General features: G+C 35.8%; 2 protein-coding genes across 4 annotated transcripts; both read left to right on the plus strand.

The window, feature by feature from the left end:
- The first annotated feature begins 622 nt into the window (after positions 1-622).
- LOC114519791 lies at positions 623-2,514 on the plus strand. The gene has a single exon (XM_028539968.1). The coding sequence runs from the start codon at positions 970-972 to the stop codon at positions 1,558-1,560; it is 591 nt and encodes a 196-aa protein (XP_028395769.1). The 5' UTR covers positions 623-969; the 3' UTR covers positions 1,561-2,514.
- A 1,425-nt stretch (positions 2,515-3,939) lies between these two features.
- LOC114519820 (angiogenic factor with G patch and FHA domains 1-like) lies at positions 3,940-19,556 on the plus strand. Of its 3 annotated transcripts, XM_028540000.1 has the most exons (16): positions 3,940-4,118; positions 6,924-7,166; positions 7,776-7,819; positions 8,061-8,093; positions 9,023-9,079; positions 10,004-10,120; positions 10,538-10,841; positions 11,354-11,522; positions 11,607-11,658; positions 12,684-12,785; positions 13,544-13,706; positions 14,328-14,425; positions 14,569-14,642; positions 15,335-15,400; positions 16,141-16,240; positions 17,153-19,556. In XM_028540000.1, exons 1-16 carry the CDS (start codon positions 4,049-4,051, stop codon positions 17,381-17,383), a joined length of 1,923 nt encoding a protein of 640 aa, XP_028395801.1. In that variant the 5' UTR covers positions 3,940-4,048; the 3' UTR covers positions 17,384-19,556. The 3 variants fall into 3 exon arrangements, with proteins under 3 accessions (XP_028395801.1, XP_028395799.1, XP_028395800.1); XM_028539998.1 differs by having other exon boundaries at positions 11,354-11,658; XM_028539999.1 differs by lacking the exon at positions 9,023-9,079 and having other exon boundaries at positions 11,354-11,658.
- The last annotated feature ends 2,744 nt before the right edge of the window (positions 19,557-22,300 follow it).

Raw genomic sequence — 22,300 nt, forward strand, 5'->3', positions numbered from 1 at the left:
CTGACAAAAAAAAACTTCTGTTACAAGCGTGAACCTAAACGAACTTTTGAAAAAGTTATATAAGTGCGAAGAAACCGCAACAATTCCTAAGTTTTTTAGCTTAAATCAAATCGAAACTACGCCATTGAAGTTTTTTAACTGTTTTTAGTCCTCATCATGACGGATGAGGACATATTTTTCATGTTTGATTTTATAAAGCGATTTGTCATCACACTTTGTGCAACAATTTTTGCAGAATTTGTTTGATATGGCAGCAATTTTTGCACAATTTGGTTGATATGGCAACAATAAAGGTAATACTACCTGAATGCATTTCGACGTGTCATATTTGTCATAATGAAACTAAATTCCTTGTATTAGTATCAAATTAAAACCACTTTAGGTTTAGGCGGGGTCGCAGAGAGCAGTGTCCGTATCCCCAAAATAGAGTTAATTGTTTCCTTAACCAGCTTACATAAAGACTCTGAAAGGCCGTTTCCGACGAATATAGGCTTCAAATATCAAAAATGTTCTCACTCGGCGGCGTCGGCGCCAACCATGTCGGCACTCGTGGGAATGCATGACTTACTTTCTGTTACTTCTGCTAAACTCTAGTCCTGCAGTCAAGTCATTTCAAAGTGTAGTTTGTAGAGGAAAACACATCAATTTGAAGACGGAAATACATTGCGACGGCTTCCAACTGCCACCCCAGCAGATACAAAGCAGATACATGTCTTTTATACATTTTGCACTGTGATTTTTGAAAGAATCATTGTAAACAAGTCAAGAAACGTTAAAGTGACAATCAAAATGACAAATTATAATCCGTAACCCCCCTGTAGAGCGCAAGGACGCAGACAACATACATAAATTTAGAAGTCTGTTATTGTTACCTTTCAAGTTTCAATAACGTTAAATTGTTGTTTCTTTTCATTGATAAGCTAGAAAACGTTTAATTGCGAAGAGAAGGGGCTAAATTTCAACGAAGCGATGCCGTTTTGTCGAACGACAAGTACATGGGCGACAAATATAGCAACTGAAGACGAAGGTCGCAGACAGTATGTGGTTCAACTGAAACGCGACGTTAACTGTTGCGAGGACAAATACAAACTATTTGTTGACAATGAAGAAAAGGAAAACGACTTAACAGATAATCCCTGTAGTCCACTTTGTTGTAAAGGCGGTAGTTACCAGTGGCAGGATCATGGGCACGAATTCAATTTAGTCTACAATGCTCTGTCCCTGACTGGAGTTGTTGGCAAACACCGTCTGTTCATTGATGATGTTGATTGCAACACGGGCCGTGAATTTGGAGAGTTTTTCCGCCGTCGTGGATATCAGTTCATTGTATTTGGTTTCCTCATTTTACTTGCTGGTGTTATTTGGGCTTCAATATTTCGCTTTATTATTCACTCGTCTTCAGTCTCGGTAGTTGGTTACGCTTTCATTATAGCGGGTTTAATTTGGATGATAACTGGTATTATTCCTGTACTACGATACAGAAATTCTCGGCCTGCTTACTCACGACCAGTTCATTTCGATGCAGAAGGGCCAAAAGATGAAGGCGTACTTGATCTGTAATTTGTGGATAAACGACATTGATATATACACACATGTAGTAGCAAGGCAAATAGGTAATGGACCACCTTTGAGATAATAAATTCTGAGTATTAAACTGTTGAGTTTACATTTGTTAGCATCGACTGTGCGGTAGCCTGCATGTATTTTGAATACCATATAAAGTATTGGATTTTAAAATGACATGATTTTAAAATGATTTATTTACATTTAATTAATATAACCTATATAGTATTAGTATTAAATTTTCTCAACTATCTGTTCATGTCAAGTCACATGCAAACTCTACAGTACTTTATTCTCTATATATCTAAATTCGCTGAATTATAACACAAGGGTATGTCTGTTTCTGTAAAATAATTGCCTTTTCTTCAGCAAATTTAAAATAGCATAGGCCAATGATCCACGGATAGGATCCAGGGTAGGTCAGAATAAATTATAACAGCTCCAACTTAGTCACAATGGTACATTATGTAAAATTATCTTTTGGAAGCAAATCACCAATGGTGTTTTTTTTATCAAAGTATCTTGAATTGAAATTAGGCTGTGTAATTTATTATGACTTACCCTGAATCTGCCACTGGTGTAGCCACTAAACACACCAAACTTGTTCTGGTTGTAAATGTCCAATCCAGTAGATTAATACATATTGAGATCATGAACATATTAGTCTTAACAAAACCAGAAATTGTGTTACATAAAACTATGTAATTGACAGTAGGCATATTTATGCCCAACAATACTTTTGGATTAATGGCATTCAGTAGACAGTTCTGCATTTCCACCTTTTGGCATCTCCTTTTCAAGGGTGTTAAATTAATTCTGGGTGGTTGGGATTTGTCCATCCAAGAGGATCATTATGTAATTGTGTCATTTCTCCCAATTGTGTATTTGGACAAATGAGAATCTGGATGTAGTTATAGGAATTTTTAGGAAATTAACAATAAACTATATTAACATGACAAACTATCCAATAAACAATTTCTTGTATCTGGTTTACTGGTTTTTTAAAACTTCCATCTGAGAACATACCGGGATGCAGTTTGCATACCTTAGCAGTAAAAAAGACTGCATAAAATAATTTCCTTTTAACAACAGACCCTGCTTGCCCATCATTATACACTTTCTTGATGGTCTCATCTACATGAAAGTATGTATAGAGGGCTCTAAAAACCGTTATGTTCCCCTACCAGATTTGGTAGATATGCAAACATTTATGGCCAAATTATCATTAGTGCTGTCAAGAAAACAAAACGCCAACTCGCCAAGGCAAAGAACTAGTGTGATGTTGTTTGGCCTCACATATGCAGCTATCTACCAACTCTGTCCCCAACCTCTCAAATAAGATTCTGTACACTGGGGGGGTAGGGGGTAGGTTAGACTGTAGAGGTGCGGTGGAAGTGCGTGAAAATGGTAAAGGTTAAAGGATCTTTATTGCCTATAAGTAAGCCAAGCATAACTGCATAAGCTCACAACTCCCCCAAAATTCGCCACAATTTCAAAACAGAACGAGCACGTCCTCCATGAATTATATTATGCGAGGATCTACTAATGAGCAGGTTTTTTTTTCTGCCTGTACATGGCGTTGAAAAGCGGTCCCGAACACTTCACTGGTTCCGAACGTTTTTGAAGGCTCAAAATGGTGGTAAAAAAGAGTAACTTTATTCTCAGCGGTTTGTTCAAAGCAAGATTTCGAGCAGATGAATAAACATTCTATTCCCTAAACGAAGAATAAAAACAGCCATTCTTAACAAAACATTGTTTCAGATGGTGTGACTCAGCTGACAAGAAACGCATTTCAAATGCCAATTTTAAATCTGCTGAGAAAACAAAGACCAGGACTACAGAGAAGGGTTGGCATGGCGATCAAGAACGACAACGAGGAGAAGGGAGATCGAAGAAAAGACATATGCCAGTGGTGAATACTGAAGCAATGTAACATTTCTCAGACCAAACTTTGCGATGTGAAAGCGCTTCTCTGGCGAAAATTGCGTCCAGCGTAATGCGTCACTTGCTCCAGTCCTGCTAATATACGGCAGCACTTCACTTGCGATAGTAACGTCTAGTATGTCTTAAAATGAGCTAGATTTATATTAAACGGTCCAAATTATTTGCTAATACATAACGTAGAAGAAGTGTATCAAAGAGAGGAGAGAAGCATACTGATTACTGAAGCCAATCGAATTTACTGATACACGTGTAGCTACCTCCTCCGCAGTCCCTTTTCGGGCAAATATGGCAGGCGGTGATATTTTGCAGGTAGCAGCCAGCAGGTGTAGCAAAATGTTGCAAAATTTTCATATTTAGCAGCATCACAGTTATTTTTTGCAACTACTAAAGACGGAAGTATTCTCATCCTGCCCAGGCCTCTACGGGTTGGATTCAATATGGCGCAACCAGCAACAATCCGGGACAATCATAATGAACCATCCGTCATACATTCTACTGTACATTCTGCTGTCCAATATGTAGGGAATTAAAGGATAAAGAAATGGAGCAAAATGAAACAGCAGACAATGAGAGAAAGTCAAATGATACACTTGCAAAGAAAGCGCATGAAGGTTATTATATCAATTTTGTTGAACATTAATTAACCGTGTACATACCCAACCTTGGCAACCCACCCACCTGCGTCCTGCGACACTTGCAAACTGCACAAGCAATCTGCACGTTTTATAATCTGCACGCCTATACAGTTGTTTGTCAACTCGTGTTTAACGTCTCTAAATAAATAAATCCTGTTGTTTGAGTGAGCATTAAAAAGGTCTTGATAAAAGGCCAAGGGACCATCTTTGGTGAAGTAACTACGAAAGCTATATAATTATGGTGGACAACACCTAGGATTATATTTTATATCCTGCTCCTGAATATATCCTTATCCCTGTTCATTGCTTACTATCTCACAAGCGTTATAGAACTTTATATTTTTCGGTTTTGGCTCAGGTCTTGGCCCACTTACCATCCTAATAGCTGGAGACGAAAAAGTTTTTTTGGCTGATATATAAACCATTTGACGTCCTAGCTTGCAAGACATTACAATTTTGCCTGATATTTTTCAGAGAAATCTATACATTTGTTATTATGTCTGTGTTCACAACATTAATTGTGAACAAATGACATATATCAGATTAAATTATTGAAGCAAGTTAATATGGCCCTATCAAATCCCTTCAAAATTTAGAAAGGGAAGCAATTATATAATACCTTGCCAACCCAACTCGTATTTTATGTAGCCTTCACAAACTCTGTGTTTTAGTTATTAATTAAACTTTGTTAATTCAGTTCAACATAGATGAGAATGGAACACAAAACCATTCTATTAATTTGGTAACAGATCCATTAATATCTACCAACTTGTGATTTCTGCAAGATGACATCCACATACTTTGATATTACACTAGTACCTAATGCACAAATTTATTAGCTGCAGCAGACAAAACAAAAACAAGAAGAGGGGCTGAATCGATCTTCAATCAAATATATCAAAATATTATTTCTGAAAATGAAACATTATGCAATAAGTTCAATTTATCAAGCAGTGCCATCAGCAACAACATGGCTGGTTCAATGACCCTTATTAGTCCCTTCAATTCACACAAGTTTTACATTCAAGACAAATGCAATTCCAATTTATTTAAATATTTGCATTATCCGTGCTTTTCAAATATTCCTAATCTCACTCAAGGAATCAGAGAATCAGTCAGAAAATTTCAGTTTGATCATGGGGGATCCAAATATTTGGCTCCCCAGAAAAGCTAAGACATAATTTACATTTTTTCAATTCGTACGTTATGAGGTTTGTGGTATTTTGAAATGATATTATGCCAGAGCATTGGATACAGATAATTCAGAGGCTACAATTTTTTTATTTGTCCTTGTTTGGCAGCCCAATCTAATATGGAAAAAGCATCCCTCTAATATAAAGAACACCTCTTGTCAAATATAGCTGCAGTCACTTCCAAGGAATTCATATATGATTGAGAATGATTTGAAACACCCCACGTGTGTCCTCTGAGATGAATATTCCGCGTACATTCGTCTGTTGTTAAAAACTGAACGGGCATTGTGCAAAATATCGCCCCTGTAATTGCCAAGACGATTCTGGGGACGGGGTTGCCCCATTGAACTGTATAGGTAAACGGGTTGCCCTGACGCTTCTGATTCCACGCGTACCAAGTTTAAAATGTCAAAACAAAACCCTGATCTAAACTATAAAGAGAAACAAATTCCGAGGAATAAAAATTGAAATTCGAGATGATTAAATGAAAACAAGAAAGGCAAATTAAAGTGTAAATTTTCGACTTTCAAAACATCGTAATCAAAACATGGTAAACTTCAATAAAAGCATGCAGTCTTTACAAATTATTCGCTATATTTATTGCTTTTGTTTGCCTAGCGGAGTCAAAGAGGTAAAGTGCATTTTTCCACCTTTCTGAAATTTAACAAGCTCGCATTTTTCAATTTTTTCTCCAAGTAATGTTCAACATTTCTCAACCAAACTTTGCTTTTTCACTTATTTTCTAATTCACTTTCTACCTGCGTTGTTGTATTTCAGTCTTCTCGTCTACATAACGATGATCTAGAAACAGTTGTTTAAAGTTGCGAAACTTCAGCATGTCACTACGGTAGTTTATCGAGCTGTTACATATGTGGCCTTGAAGCCTTATTGAGTGTGGAGGGTTGGTGCATACTCATATTATACTCGACTGACTTGCATATGTCGCACTGATCGCACCGACTGCCATATGAACATACTGTAGCTAAATCTATGATCACATCCTCCAAATATACACACCCTCCAAATATACACATGGATCCTCCAAGATCTTTACATTAGCGTTCAGTTACAGCCGTGTAAATAAAGCTGTCTCGTGTATGATGAAAGCAAATAAATTCTAATTCTATTGGTCTTTCCAAATGACTGCATACTAGAGTCACATTGAATGATTTATCAAAATTTTGTACGTTCTTGCAGATAATCATGACGGGCTTGCACGCATATAATAAACAATTATTGCATGAGGGTGAGCATGATATCAAGAATTATTCTGACCAAGAATTATTCTGTTCATTAATGCTTTTATTTTATTAATGTTTATTTTATTTTCGCGCTCTTTTGGATTCAAGTCGCTGGCGCGCCCAGGTCTGGGCATGAGAGAGTTTAATAATTGTTTTTTGGATGCAAGTTCGATCCAAAAAAATAATTATTGGACGCTGAGCACGTCAGCAGCTGAATATATGTATTAAATACAGAATATTGAGAATTAGCCATTGCTTCCTGACCAATCAGGAACGACAATACACAAAAAATGTATAATAACATGATTTCTTGTGATATAAATTAGTTACTGCGATTTTTTCTGAAGGTTATTCAGATTTGGAGAAAGAAGTATCATCATTGAAAGAAGAACTGGAGACTTTGAAAAAGAAGTTTGAAAGAACGGAGAAACTTCTTGAGAAAACTGAGTTTGAAAGAGAAAGCTCATCAAAATATGTCGAGTCATTTCGTGAGCAAGTTAGTCAACTTCATGAGAAACTTGCTGCTGAAAAGAAAAAGAATGAACATCTTGAAGCACTTTTGAAACAGAAAGAAGAAAATAACAAAGAAGGTTCGTTTTATAAAATGATCAGCTTTAATTTTTTCACTTGCTGTCACAACCACTTTAAGGTTGATTTTCGTCCTAATTCGTCGTAATTCACATATCGTAGTTTGTTCTTTGAGAGTTTGCGTGGCGTTAATAGTAATTTTGAGCGTTTGTTCCTGGAAACACCGCGTGAATTTAGTTTTGCAGAGCTTTTGGTCCGCATAAGCCTGCACCATTATATCAGTGCATATCTACGTATTTGAATTTGAATTATTGAAATAGCTTGCACTGATGATGGCACGGTTTATTTATGGATTGAATGTTAAATTCACGTGGTGTTTCCACAGACAAGCTCCAAAGTTAATATCGTAATTTGTTGTAATTCTGTTTTCATATGTCAGATATCGGATAAACAACGAATTATACGACTACACGCGTGAATTACGACGAATTATGACGAATTAGGTTAATGAAAACCAGCCTTATGGAAATTGCACAGTCACTAAAAAAATATCAGTTGTATGAGTTACTGTCGTTGCGATGGTTAAAAAGGCCGTTATATGTTTGACTCAGGTAAGTGAGACTATGTTTATATCAGAGCATTTTTCTAATCCATATTACTGCTAATTTTAGGAGGGAATTCAGCAGCAGCACATGGAAATCCCGAAACTGGAAAGGTAAGTTTTTGCCAGTGACTTTTTCTAATATTTGACGGCTCAACTTGAATTGATAATTGGTGATGCTATAGAACTTTTGATATATGGAAAAAATGAAACTGATATAATAATATATTGAATTATATATAGCCAGCCCTATTTTAATTCAAGTACGATTGCAGTTTATAGTATAAACGAAGTGAACGCTTTGAGAGTGTTGTATCTTCTCCTAACGTTATAACTTTTGTTGTCTATTTTTCAGGATATTGCGTCTTCAATAAGGGAAGCAGCGAAGGTAAGAATAAAAGAAACAAACTGATAATGCATGGTCTTTCAATACGTCCACATGAAGTCCACCTTTTTCATTTTGCAGTTTTAAGCCCAACAATAGCAGTGTCTTACTAAGTTTGCTCTTTCATCAGCGTAATTAATGTGGATAGGCCTATATTTTGGTTGTTACTTAGCAAGTCGTACATCGTACAAAACTTATGATGTACTTTTTTTGTATATCGCAAGAAAATTCCGGGGTATTCCGGGAATATTTTTTCATATTCACCGTTGTTTGCCTCTCTGCGTGCGCATGAATTTCAAGTGCATGATCTGAAATAGCAGGCGGAAAAGAACTCGTAGGACTTCGCTAGTGGTCAAATAGAAATCTTTTTCGTTTGACATAACTTTATCTCTTGCAATATTCTTTATTTCGGTTTCAAATTTATGTCAGAACTATAGTTCTTATAACTAAATATAATCACACAATCTCGACTAGTTTCGGCCATTATAAGTCATGCAGAATGGATTTGAATTTCGACAAACTTTGAGCGTTGATTGGTTAAAATCTGTATGAGCGTGGGTTCACCTGGTTGTAAGGGGTTGTAAGGGGTTGTAAGGGGTTGTAAGGGGTTGTAAGGGGTTGTAAGGGGTTGTAAGGGGTTGTAAGGGGTTGTAAGGGTCTACGTACAGCCTTCTGGCGATGTTTATCGCATAACAAAAAAATTTCCAGGGAAGACGTCAACTTTTTACCAATTCATTTAGCGCTAAGCATGCTCCTGTTTTGCTGAAGATGGATAAAAATTTGCTTCATGATAGATGTAGTCAGTGATAATCAAAATAGTTTGAAGTACGTCATAGTTTCAACGTGATCTGAATTGTACGTATATATCAAAAACTATTTTACGCTGTGCTTTGTTTTTCAAATACAAGAGAATAAATCTTTCTCTTTGCTAGGAGATTGCCTCCTCAGTGAGACAAGAGATTTCATCGTCTATAAATCAAGCGTCTAAAGTAAGATCTTTGTTGATTGTAAATTTAGACCCTATTTAAATTACGTACCATAACTAAAGCAAAAGTTCTAGAAGTGCACAATTTGTTGTATACAAAGAAATCTTTTGTTGTCTCAATTAGCGTGTCTTAGAACACGCTAATTTTGTAAACAAGAAACACGCTTTAAAATATAGAAATATTGCAGCAATACAGTGGGAAATCTTGTTGTATATAAACATTTTGGTTCGTTTTTCGCTAAAACGACGTTGTCAAGTTTTTCGTCGTTCAAGTGTTCTCCAATGTACGTCACTTCCGGTGAAAAAGGGCAACTAGTTCCCACTCACAGCACCTCACGGTCAAACACGAAATAAAATATTATAGTAATATTATAGTAATGTTGAACACGACAAGATCTATTTTAACGCGTTAATGCAATACTACTTCAACATTGTAAAGTGATCTTACTACAACTTTTAATAACTTAATATTTCCCATGTTAGCGTTAGAAAATTTGAAACTAGGGACCTATTGAAGAGCTTCACACTTTTATCAACCATTTTAAGTAGCTTTGGGTTCGGTTTTAAATGTTTGATCATATTTCGACACCTATGCTGCACAGGAGTAAAAAACTGATATGATATTGCACATATTTGCTGAAAGAAATAAGCCCAACTCGTGCAGAGAGTGACTTACTCACAGAAATCACTGTGACTCGATTTCAAACTCAAAAGTCCTGTAAACTATATGAGGTAATATTAAATCAACGAATTTGGGTTTGTTAGGAGTTAAAAGAAAACCACTAAAAAACATTGTGTTAAAAATATTAAACGACGGTAAATTTTCTTGGCTTGTCTGTAAAAGCAACTTTAACAATCGTGATGGCCGATCAAAAATTGTTTCAATCGGCAAAAAGAGACTAACTTATGATGTGAAAACTTGTTGCAGGACATCGCGACGTCAATACGAGAAGCTGCACAACAGGCGACTACAAGTCATGGATTTGTATTTGACGAGAAGACAGGATTGTATTATGACTATAATACTGGATATTATTACAACCCTGTAAGTCTAAAATTGATTTTAGAATATATTGACGAGACTAACAGCTAGATCAGGTTAGAACAGGAAGGGCCAATTGTCAACACAATAACCAGCGGTATTACTCATCAACATGGAGCAAAAGTCAAAATTGACCGTTTTTCAAACCAATTTTCGCTCTTCGTAAATTCATTTGATCTTGTCGTCATGCGGTCGTATAACCTCGTAAAATTGTTTGTTTAAATATCATCATAACGTCCCTTTCGACAAGTCTGATAATGTGCATACTCACCTTATAATTAAGGTGTTTATCTTAATCCCTGGTCAAACGAGAATGAGAATTGATGATAGTTGTTGAAAAGCGAGAGTTTGCACGAGAGTTTCCCAAGCTCAATATATAGTATGTTTTATAATAAGAAGCCATTTCACTGTTTTTCCTAGAATACGAGATTGTACTACGATTATCGTACTGGTATCTACTATACCTTCAACCAAGAAAGAGGTGCATATGAATTCTACTCGCAAGTTTCTGCAAGTAACGCAAGCACGCAAGACCAGCAGAATACGACGGAAGACACAAAAAATCAGACTGCAGCTGAACTAGTCTCAAAGAAAATAAGTAAAAACAGACGATCTTCGGCCGGGAAAGATACTGTGGTTAAGAAAAATCAAACAAATAGGATGGATTTAGTTGAATCTGGGAGTGAGGATGGCGAAATAGTTGAGGTGGAAGATGTTGAAGAAGGTAAAATGGAGTCATTTTGCTTGGCTTTTTTAGGGAGAAAACCACTTTGTTTGCAGACATGAGATTCTGATGTCATATAGTCCTGATACAAATTCAATATTCTCGATGCAAAGAAAGTCAACAAAAATCGAGACAAATAACAAAAAATAGAAAATAAGACACGCAATTTTTACATCACAGGGCCCTTAGTTACATTCTAATGTGAACCAACTTGTAGAATGGAATTAAATTCCACATTATGGGATCCGAATATGCGAAATTTTCTCCGTGTGATACCGCAAACCTGAAACCTATTTGACACATATTCTCTCACTCTTCTTTTAAAAATGTTTTTGTAGTTGATGATAACGTTATAGATGATAATAATGGTGACGATAATGATGATAATGATGCTGATAATAATGATGATAATAATGATGATAATAATAATGATGATAATAATAATGATGATAATAATGATGACGATAATTATGATAATAATGATGATGATAATAATAATGATAACATTATAGATGATAATAATGATGACGATAATGATGATAATGATGCTGAGGACGATGATGAGGAGGAGGTCAAGGAAAAGAAATATCCTCCGTGTATTCGAGCCATTGTGATGCAATCTGATAAATTACCTGTTGGAAATTTAAATATTATAACCTGTATGGGACTCACATTTGGACGGTATGCCGAATATGAGTCAGCTGTGAGTGGTTATAAACCATTTAAGATGCAATCAAGGCGATATGATCGTTTTATGTTTTCTAGTATGGATGGAGGAAGCAATGTCTTACAACTGTCTGATATTGAAGTCAGTAAGGTACGTTGTATTTGTAATGCAGCGTGCAGCCCAAGTCAGAAAACGACTTCGCAAACATATCAACTGCCTAATTAGACAAGACATTTTTTCGACGTTTCCACGTAATGGCCCTCGTTGGGAGAGATTACACTTTCATACTACCTCTCCTCACGAAGGTCCTTTGGTCGAAAGGTCGAGAACTTTTTTGTCTATTTTTAGCAGTTGTTATACCACGGCATTTGATGCGAAGTTGTTTGAAGACGCTGCCACGCTGCTCCCTGGTTATATTGAGAGCTGACGCAATAAATAAGTAACGCGTTGTGCATACGCTGTTCATCGATTATGCTTTAACCTTTTATACTTTAAGAGGAATAAAAGGGATTTAAATTATATATTATATCAAAACAGAATCTTTACAGAGAGATTAGCCTTATTTTGCATCGCTGTCAAGCCTGTGCTATCCACCCGGGGCATCCATGCATATAGGAACGCGATTGTAAATACAAAACCGGGGTATTCGACTTTACACGTTGATGTGAAGAAAAGACTGGCGTTATATGACTGATCAAATAATGGATATTGTGATGATGCTACTCTGAGTCCCAACTGGGTAAGCTGAAAAATTAGCTTGACCATGGGGGGAATCGAACTAGCGACCTTTGGTTTGCCAGTCTATGCAATGCTCTTCCAAGCATCTAGTCCCTTCTATATCACTTTCAGAAGCACAGATATAGAAAGGACTAGATTCGGTTCCAAAATATCAATTACTGGGACCGTCTTGACTTTGTAGCTCAATGCTTGAAAGGTCATTGGACTAGCAAACCAAAGGTCGCTGGTTAGATTCCCACCGTGATCAAGCTAATTTTTCAGCTTGCCCGGTTTGTGATTCAGAGTAGCATCATCACAATATTAATTTCATATACACCTGAGTCTTATGCACTATTATGATCACGTAATATCTGTATAATATTATCAATCAATCATGCACAATCAAGTATAATCATTTTGGAATTTCAGCAAGAATTGTTTTTTTTTTTCACTAATAGGAACATGCTAAAGTATATTTTGACAAAGAAAGCAACGAGTATTTTGTTAAAGATCTTGGAAGTCAAAATGGAACGTTCATTAATGGAACTAGAATCAGTGAAGTATGTATGGTACTTTAGTTCCTGATTATTTATTGCAACGGCCATTGTCTCTATTATCCTCCCTGTATTTCACATTTAACAAATATACAAAGGTATACTTGGGTTGTATGAGAGATGATGAAGATATGACGAGAGCGAATGGTATAATTTTTTCCAATAATATATTATATAAAAATAAGCAAACTTCATCACAAATTGTCACTGTATCATCACTCTAGGCAGCCGGGTCAATGCGGTTACGTCATGGTATTCTATCTATAGTATCACTGACTGACTTACCCAATATGAGCTATATAAGTCAGTAGTTCACCCAATCAAATTTCATAACTGCTCATATTCAATGATATATTTTAAGTAGCTATATTAAAAGACCTGATATACGATGGATTCGCTCAAATACATACAGAGACGAGATGGAAACATTATGTCATTAACATCCCCACGATCAACAACTACACAAGTTGAATGAGATTCGACAGCGATTCTAACATTATGCCACAATGATCAGCAATTTATTAAACACTCTTTTCTTTGCATTTCCTCACATAAGTCAAGTTTTAATTTTACTGCGTAAAGAACACGATTTGTTGATAAAAAATTGCGTTGTGACGTATTTATCATTCTGATTAGCCAATGCGCCTCCAGTTGACCAATCAGAAACCTACGCAAACCACGTCCCAATAAAGACCCTTGTTCAAAGGTTTCAAAAACGTTTCGTTTGAATATTTATCTGTAATCGGTACTTATTGTATTTTTAGAGTAAACAAGAAAGCGAAGGACATAAATTAAGTCATGGAGAACAATTAAAGATTGGTTCAACAACATTTTTATTACATATTCATCCTGGTAGTGAAACATGTGACGAATGTGAACCCGGTCAAGTACAAGCACAGTTGAAGGCAAAAGAGTCTGAGGACGAAGGTGAGACCTATAGAATATATATATATAGGGATGTATATCTCGGTAAAATAAGAGCATTGAAGAGGAATATGGTGTCAGCGAAATGTGTTTTAATTAACGTGATTTGAACATGGCCTGAAATGTCCAGCAACATGAAAACCAGGAATCAAATATTCACATAACCAGTCATATGCTGAAATTTTTTGTTTTGGTACTGTGCTTCTTGGGATTTTAGGACTATCGGTGATGTCAAATCACAATGTGTGAGAGGGGTTGATTCAGTTGAATTGATAGCCAATTACATGTCCGTTCTAGTTTGTACTCAAGATCACAAAGGAACTATGTTTGCAATAATCATTTTGCGGCGTAGTGTTCTACACATATCAAAGCTATTCTATACAAGGGTGGATCCAGCGCTAGTACACTAATTTACATTTCAAAACAAAGTGGTTATTTTTAGCAGTTTTCTTGTCCAATGCTATTTTGTGGGCTATATAGTTCTGGACCATCCCTGATTCTATGTTATTATACCGTAATGTTGATAGGAATAATTGATAGGAATTAATGTGTGCGTTGACTGGAAAGAAATTGCAATTAATAAACAGTTATTTTCAGTGTACTGTATTTATCACGTTTGTGCAGTTCAGATAACGCGCGTTGTGACCTCAAGAAGTGATGGAAAATCAGAGGCTTCAAGAAAGAAAGAATTGAAGAGATTAAAGAAACGATACATGCTTGAGGTGAAGAAACGACAGCTTTCCTTTCGTTTCATACAAAATTGCCTTTTATGTATTGCCCAAACACAGGAAATATCTGGTGTTAAGTTTTCGTATTATCATCCATCAGTCTATAATCTACGGAATGCTTGTCGCGTTTTTTTTAGAATAGCGAGCACGAAGTAAACTCTGAGATTGCCTCAAACAATGCTGGGAAATACAAAGACAGAGCTCAAACCAGGCGAGTTGATTTTTACTCCAAATACAGTTAATTCAATAATTAAAGTATAGTCTTTATTATATCTCCGGAACATTGAACCGTCCTCAGCGCAGGAGGGATGATGAGTACCTGACCGCCGGGTTGGTTGTTCGAAAGGCGCTTAGCGTAAACGGTGGATAAGCCAACTAAAGAAGCCTCTCAAACATCTTGTAAATGACTGAACGTAACTACATCGATCTTACATATGCATTAAATAATTATGTACTTCCAGTGAAAATAAAACTATTACATGGAAAAGTTCTTCAATAAATATCGATAATTTTGTTTTCCATTTTGAACTTATCCGCCGTTGAAAGCTGAAGGCCTTTCGAATTACCGGCCCCTTTAAAATAAATATTTATAAATAAGGTTAAAGTGCACAGAAATACAGCAATATTGACCCTGCATGTAACCAAAAGAGAACCTACCTCGGCTTGTTGCAGCCGCCATGTTTAAATAGTCCATGCAAGTTCCAATCAAAGTGTTTTGACATACTATGAAAACGTCCAACCACGAGCTAAGACCCTGGGTACGAGATTGACTACAAACGTCAATCAGGTTGTCCAAAATAGTATTGTTCTCCCAATTATAGTATGTCATTGTACAAAAATACCAATGTTGTTTTCACATGTCAAGTTGTGTTGATGTGCTGACAGTGTTTGTTATGCGTTTAGGCGAAAGAAAGTCGGCAGTGAAACTCCCGGGAACCAGGCCACGGAATCTCCCTCCTCGGTATTCAAGTAAGAATACTATTTGTTCTTACCTAATAGCTACAATTTATATAGGAAAATATTTTAGTCGTGATGGTTTGGAAGGTAACATAAATAGAAGTGAATTTCTTGATGTGAAATTAATATCTTAAAATCACTAAAACTAGCATAATCAGGGAGCAACCTGGCAGCGTCTTCAAACAACTGCCTGAAATAGACAAAAACACTTCGAAACAGATCGAAACTTCGAGAAGTGTTTTGTCTATTTTATGCAGTTGTTATACCACATTTGATGCTAAGTCACTGAAACTAGCACTAAGAATAGACAGCACAATTAAAACGTAAGATGAGTAAATTTAAAGTCACCTTTGAGCATTCCAAATACAACTTCTTGTTGTAGTATGTTTGATTTTATCTGGAATATACAAATGAACATCTTGATTTTTACATTGTTCTGTAAGCCTAAAGGCCAATTATCATTCTGACGGATGCAAAAGAGGGCCAATGCCACAATCTTCATGCAGATTGTGCAGGGTGGAATTTAAATCGTCATGTTTGTACCTGTGTTCATACGTTCACATACTCTAGGGTACGAATCGTATACGACAAATCGCGTAGTGTAAATGGGCCTTAAGAGACAGTCCATTAAATTATCAGGCTCTTTGCACGTTTATTATCCCAATATGCACCTTCAAAGCTGTTGTTATTTATTTGCTAAGTTTTTTCCTGGGAACCTGACATTGTTATTGATGATTATTGATTTATCACAGACCAATCCAAGTTGAAAATAAAGGACGGATGATGCTGGAAAAAATGGGTTGGACAGATGGAGAAGGACTGGGGAAAGCTAAAAGTGGAATTACTGAACCGGTTAGTTACTTAATGTTTTAGAAACAATAATAATGATTTACTATATCGACCATGTAGAGATGTCTGCCTTCACCATGGTTCATTGATGTAAAAATATAAAAGGGAACTGAGATTTTCGAACTCGTTTAGGGAAAGGGTAATCAATTACGATTTTGTGGCACTTCACTCGATGTAGGTAAATTCTAAAGGTTTTTAAAGGGTCTTAACTTTCGAATGGAAACATGCACAACTCAATTCAAGCCAGGAACAGTTGAGAAAAATTGGAGCCATAAGCGTAGATTCGATTCCTGCCGGAATACCGATAGTAAACTATTTTTTTTTTCATTTAGGGAAAACTAAACTTTGCAATCAAACTAAATTCGATATGCTTTTTAAATTTAATCCTGAATCAAAATTATTCAACTGTAGTAAGTTAAGTTTTTACACATTGACAGCGAGGTAAAATTCAGTTACCCTTTAATTTCTGCAGTTAACAGTCCGTTTTCAACCTTTTGTATTTGTTCTAGTCATTTTTTCTATTCATTGAAAAGCATAGAGAACCTAAAATTATTCGCCTTAGAATCATTGTAATCAAACAGTTCGTTGTATATTTAAAAGTGCAGGGGTTGGTTGTTCGAAAGGCGTTCAGCTTAAACAGTGGATAAGCCAAAGTTTAAAAATAATCTCGTAGATTTTGTGAATGACTGAACCTGTATCTTATGCATTTAATATGTACTTCCATTGGCAATTAAACTATTTACATCGAAATATTTCAGCTCATTTGTCCAATAGATAGATAATTTTGTTTTCCATTTTTAAAACGTCTTTCGAACAACCGGCCCCAGATTGAAGTTCAAAATTTAAACAAATCGTTTACGCACGCGGTTGAATTCCACTTCAAGATTATTAATCCATGTTGTAATTTCGTTCAAGGTGATGGCAACTAAACGTGAAACAGGACGTGGTTTAGGTTATGGTGCAGTAAGTTCTATAGACATGTCTCATAAAACTTCAAAATCGTTTACGTGGAAGAAAACTCAAGATAGATACAATGCAATAGGGAGAGGTCGAGCAGCGACGTCATCTCAAGGGCCAGTCAGTATGAACTGGGTAAAGAAAGCCTCAAAACATGAAACTTTTGACATATTTGCCGATGACACGTGACCTCTAAAATGAGGTCGTGTCGTGTTCGATTATGATTCGTGACATGATTGATCATTACACGTGACCAAAATTTGCCATGACATAGTTGGTGGTTAGCATCGGGGTTTTGAGTGTCATAGCCAGTAAACTCTATGATGGAGGGTCGGTCATAACCAGTAAACTCTATGATGAAGGGTCATAGCCAGTAAACTCTATGATGGAGGGTCATAGCCAGTAAACTCTATGATGGAGGGTCATAACCAGTAAACTCTATGATGAAGGGTCATAACCAGTAAACTTTATGATGGAGGGTCATAACCAGTAAACTTTATGATGGAGAGTCATAACCAGTAAACTTTATGATGGAGGGTCATAACCAGTAAACTTTATGATGGAGGGTCATAACCAGTAAACTTTATGATGGAGGGTCATAACCAGTTAACTTTATAATGGAGGGTCATAACCAGTAAACTTTATGATGGAGGGTCATAACCAGTAAACTCTATGATGGAGGGTCATAGCCAGTAAACTTTATGATGGAGGGTCATAACCAGTAAACTTTATGATGGAGGGTCATAACCAGTAAACTTTATGATGGAGGGTCATAACCAGTAAATTTTATAATGGAGGGTCATAACCAGTAAACTTTATGATGGAGGGTCATAACCAGTAAACTCTATGATGGAGGGTCATAGCCAGTAAACTTTATGATGGAGGGTCATAACCAGTAAACTCTATGATGGAGGGTCATAGCCAGTAAACTCTATGATGGAGGGTCATAACCAGTAAACTCTATGATGGAGGGTCATAACCAGTAAACTCTATGATGAAGGGTCATAACCAGTAAACTTTATGATGGAGGGTCATAACCAGTAAACTTTATGATGGAGGGTCATAATCAGTAAACTCTATGATGGAGGTTCATAACCAGTAAACTTTATGATGGTGGGTCATAACCAGTAAACTTTATGATGGAGGGTCATAACCAGTAAACTTTATGATGAAGGTCGCCGACGAAATTTTTCTCCTTGTAAACGGTCTTTGCCATCTCATACGGTTCTTGTTATTCCTTACGGCCTTTACCCTCCCATGCGGTCTTTGAAATCCTAAATAGTTCTTGCCATTCCATACGGTCTTTACCCTGCCATACGGTCTTTACCCTCCCATACCGTCTTTACATCCCGTAGGGTCTTTGACATCCTACACAGTTCTTGCCATTCCATACGGTCTTTACCCTCCCATATGGTCTTTGCCCTCACATACGATCTTTGCTGTGCCCGCTCGTGCTACATCTCGCAGTTTTTGCCACGGGCTTCCACGCGCTTGAGATCGCACAAGGAAATAGTAGGAAATATTTATAGTAAATGTATAGAGTGGGGCTAAATTAAACCTAGAGTTTGAAGATTTTCTAGAGAACACGTTGGAAGTAGATTCTCCCTTTGATTGTTAGAAACAGAAAAAAAAGGAGCAGAAATTGCGGGGTTAGATCTGCTTGTAACGTTCCCTATTATCCCTTTTACTGCCTCCTTCTCAAATCCAGCAAAAAGATAAGTACTCAACCTCATTTCCAAGCTAATTGCTACAGCACTGGCTACGTTATCTCTGCATGGCACCTGGACTGATCACATTTCTCTCACACAACTTCTCAAGAGTTTCAAAAGATCCTTTTCCTCCGACTTATTAATTGTATTTTTTTTTGTTTTTTTTAATTATAAATCTCCAAGGAGTTTTTCAATGGGGCCCTACATATATAGATATCATAATATGTTTTTTATAAAGGTAAAATAACCCTAAAAAATCTACTGTACAAACAAGTAAACAATTACATGCAATAAATTAAATAAGCTTTGAAATTACGTGCCAATATAGCCAGGGAGCAGCGTGGCAGCTTCTTCAAACAACTTAGCATCAAATGTGATATAACAACTGCCCAAAATAGACAAAAAAAACTTCTGGACGTTTCTACCTGAGGGCTCAGGGCCTTCGTGTATTCTAACTCTTATGACGAAGGCCCTCAGGTCGAAACGTCAAGAAGTGTTTTGTCTATTTTAGGCAGTTGTTATACCACATTTGATGCTAAGTTGATAAAATAATTAGTTAATGTTTTCAAGTTTCGCAATTCTAACGATAAATAATTCCAAACATTTAAGGAATGATAGTAGAGGCGTTGTTCTCCCCAATTCCTCTTAAGGTGGCTCCCTACAGTTTTAAGAATATTGAAAACTAATGATTTAGATTGAAATTTTTGGCAGGAAATTTCTTGCTAAACGAAATGAAATTTTCCAGATATATTAACCAACATTCTAAAAGTCAGAAATTGCACATAAGCATGATGTCATTGCCGTTGCTATGGTAACAATGGCGCTTCAATATGGCCGATATTTTACCTATTCACGCATTTTACTCGAAAACAAGTTCGGTTACCCCAATTTTTTATTTTATAAAAAGTTTTCTTGCAAAAAAATGGGAAATTTGAGCAAGTTTAAAAAAATTCTATAGAGCCAAAAAATTTCTATAACGAAAAATCACGTTTTTTAATTTTTAACAATTTTGGCTCTATAGAATTTTTTTTAACTGGTCCAAATTTTCCATTTTTTTGTAAGAGAACGTTTTATAAAATAAAAAATTGGGGTAACCGAGCTTGTTTTCGAGTAAAATGCGTGAGTAGGTAAAATGTCGGCCATATTGAAGCGCCATTGTTACCATAACAATGGTAATGACGTCATGCTTATGGGCAATTTCTGACTGTTAGAATGTTGGTTAATATATCTGGGAAATTTCTTTTCCTTAGCAAGAAATCTCGTGCTAAAATTTTAAATAAAACCATAAGTTTTCAATATTTTAAAAAATTGTAGCGAGCCACCTTAACTTTGTCTAAACGTACACATCAGATTTACGTCTATGAACGTATTGTATTTATACTGATAACAATAGATGTATGGTTAAGAAGAGGGCGCTATAAACTACTTGGTAAACTATACTTGCAATTGATGTGTATCTAAGTCTAAAAGCGAGCTTTGAAAATAATCGACCTCGACTAATATTAGGGCTAATTGAGCAGAGTTGGTCTGCACATATTGACAAAAGATGAGAAAATATCTGTACGAAATTTGTCAGACAAAAAACTAGCCGGTTCCCTGAAGGAACTTTTAAATTAATAATAATAGTAATAACTACTAATAGCGAATATAATTTGCGGCGAATACGTGAATCGAATTATTTAAATTCCGTAAACAATGATATATTATTTAACTGATACTTTATAATTAATAAATTTTAATTATTTTATGCTAGTAAAAATCATATGTAGTGTTATTTGTAGTACTACATTTGTATATATACAATAGTTTTTCTAACTTGTAATTCAGTCTATGCTGCAAAAAGTTTTAAAACGTTTGCTTTTAAGAAATCCGAAGAATAAGGTCACAGTTTAATGATATACAGTTATGGAACTCGCGGCGGAACCCTTTGATGTTGCTGTCCCCCTGCCCACGCCATTCCACGCGCCACGCAAATTGCTCTGGCAAGTGTATTTTGACTCTGAAGTAAAGGAAAAAGGTGTTCGAAAGACGAAAAATGTTAATATTTTAAAGCTGGCTCTATCGATCTCCATTTTTGCGCCTAAATTTTAAAAACAAACGGTAAATGGTTGTTTTTTTGTAAAAAATATATGCGTTAGGTTAAAGAAGTAAGAAATACAAGCCCGAATGATTTTCTTTATAAATATCAAGTTGATTGCCAACATCGTCGGCGATTATAAATTAGGCAGTTATTTTTCCATCCAGAAAACATCTGAGCTGATCTTAAAACAAGCATGATTGATGTGTCATTTCTACAATTCAAAACACACGAAAAAATTTCTTTGAAAATAATTTATTTTGCCATATAAAACTAGCAAAAACTACATGTTTTTTATTCGAATCATGAACTTGAATTCAAAGGATTTACAATAAACAAATGCAACTTTTACCTATATAATTATACAATACTTTTTACACGAATATAAATCCAACTTTACACACAAATGGTAAATGCTAACAGATATTAATTTCAGTTCATACATGATTGTAATATTCATGAAGGACATGCAAATCAATTTCCAATCTAATCTAAAATTAATTATGCAATTCTGTGTGGTTTCTATGAGAAGATTGAAAGGTATTTTCCAATTTCTGGATGTGAATATTTAATGAAAAATATAAATATTTTGTGCTCTGAAACTATAATATGATGATGAATGTGTCCTAACCTTCCCTTTTACATGGAGTTTTAATGTTGCAGAATGTGCATTGCATGGATAGATTCAAGAACAAGGCTTTTTGTTGAGATTAATTACATGAATGAATTTAGACCAAGCCTAAATAATTTGAGCAGTTAATGCATAAGGGTAATATAAAAGCTTACCTATATATGAATAACATAAATTTCTTATACTGATATGCAAGCTATAATTCTAGAACCATTGTCTAACCTTGCTGCTGCTGCTAGATAATTCAGTTCTAGAATTTCCATTTGTACCGGCCCAAAGAGGGTCCGAAGAGTCCAAAGTGAAATAATAATACGCATAGGAGACAACATAGGGTTCACAAATATCAGTAAACTGCGTATACGTTGTAAAACATTTTTTAATAGCCATCTAACTTGCTATCTTGAACTGTTGAACAGTAGAACTCAATGTCTTGATATGTCATCTGCTCAAAGTTAACTTTGAGAGATTGTTTTGCCATCTAGAAAAAAATATGACTGTACGTTGGCGAAATATAGTCATATAGACCTACATTTATTACATGAAATACCAAACTTTCAATTTTTACCTGGCAGTTCTAGAAGCTTCGTGTGAAAATCGCACTCCTCGTAGTTGTATTTCCCGTTTTTTTTCTGTTTTAATTCGTATTATCGCAGTCATTTTTAATCCAAAAGAAGCAATGTCGGATGGAT

This window comes from Dendronephthya gigantea, unplaced genomic scaffold, assembly GCF_004324835.1.
Source record: "Dendronephthya gigantea isolate DGI-Jeju-01 unplaced genomic scaffold, DenGig_1.0 000014F, whole genome shotgun sequence".
Taxonomy (NCBI): Eukaryota; Metazoa; Cnidaria; class Anthozoa; order Malacalcyonacea; family Nephtheidae; genus Dendronephthya; species Dendronephthya gigantea.

Coding starts and splice junctions, on each gene's coding strand:
- LOC114519791 (XM_028539968.1), top strand. CDS start 970: ATGCCGTTTTGTCGAACGACAAGTACATGGGCGACAAATATAGCAACT.
- LOC114519820 (XM_028539998.1), top strand. CDS start 4,049: ATGGAGCAAAATGAAACAGCAGACAATGAGAGAAAGTCAAATGATACA. Junction 9,080..10,003: donor CTATAAATCAAGCGTCTAAA/GTAAGATCTTTG, acceptor AACTTGTTGCAG/GACATCGCGACGTCAATACG. Junction 14,426..14,568: donor AGAAACGATACATGCTTGAG/GTGAAGAAACGA, acceptor CGTTTTTTTTAG/AATAGCGAGCACGAAGTAAA.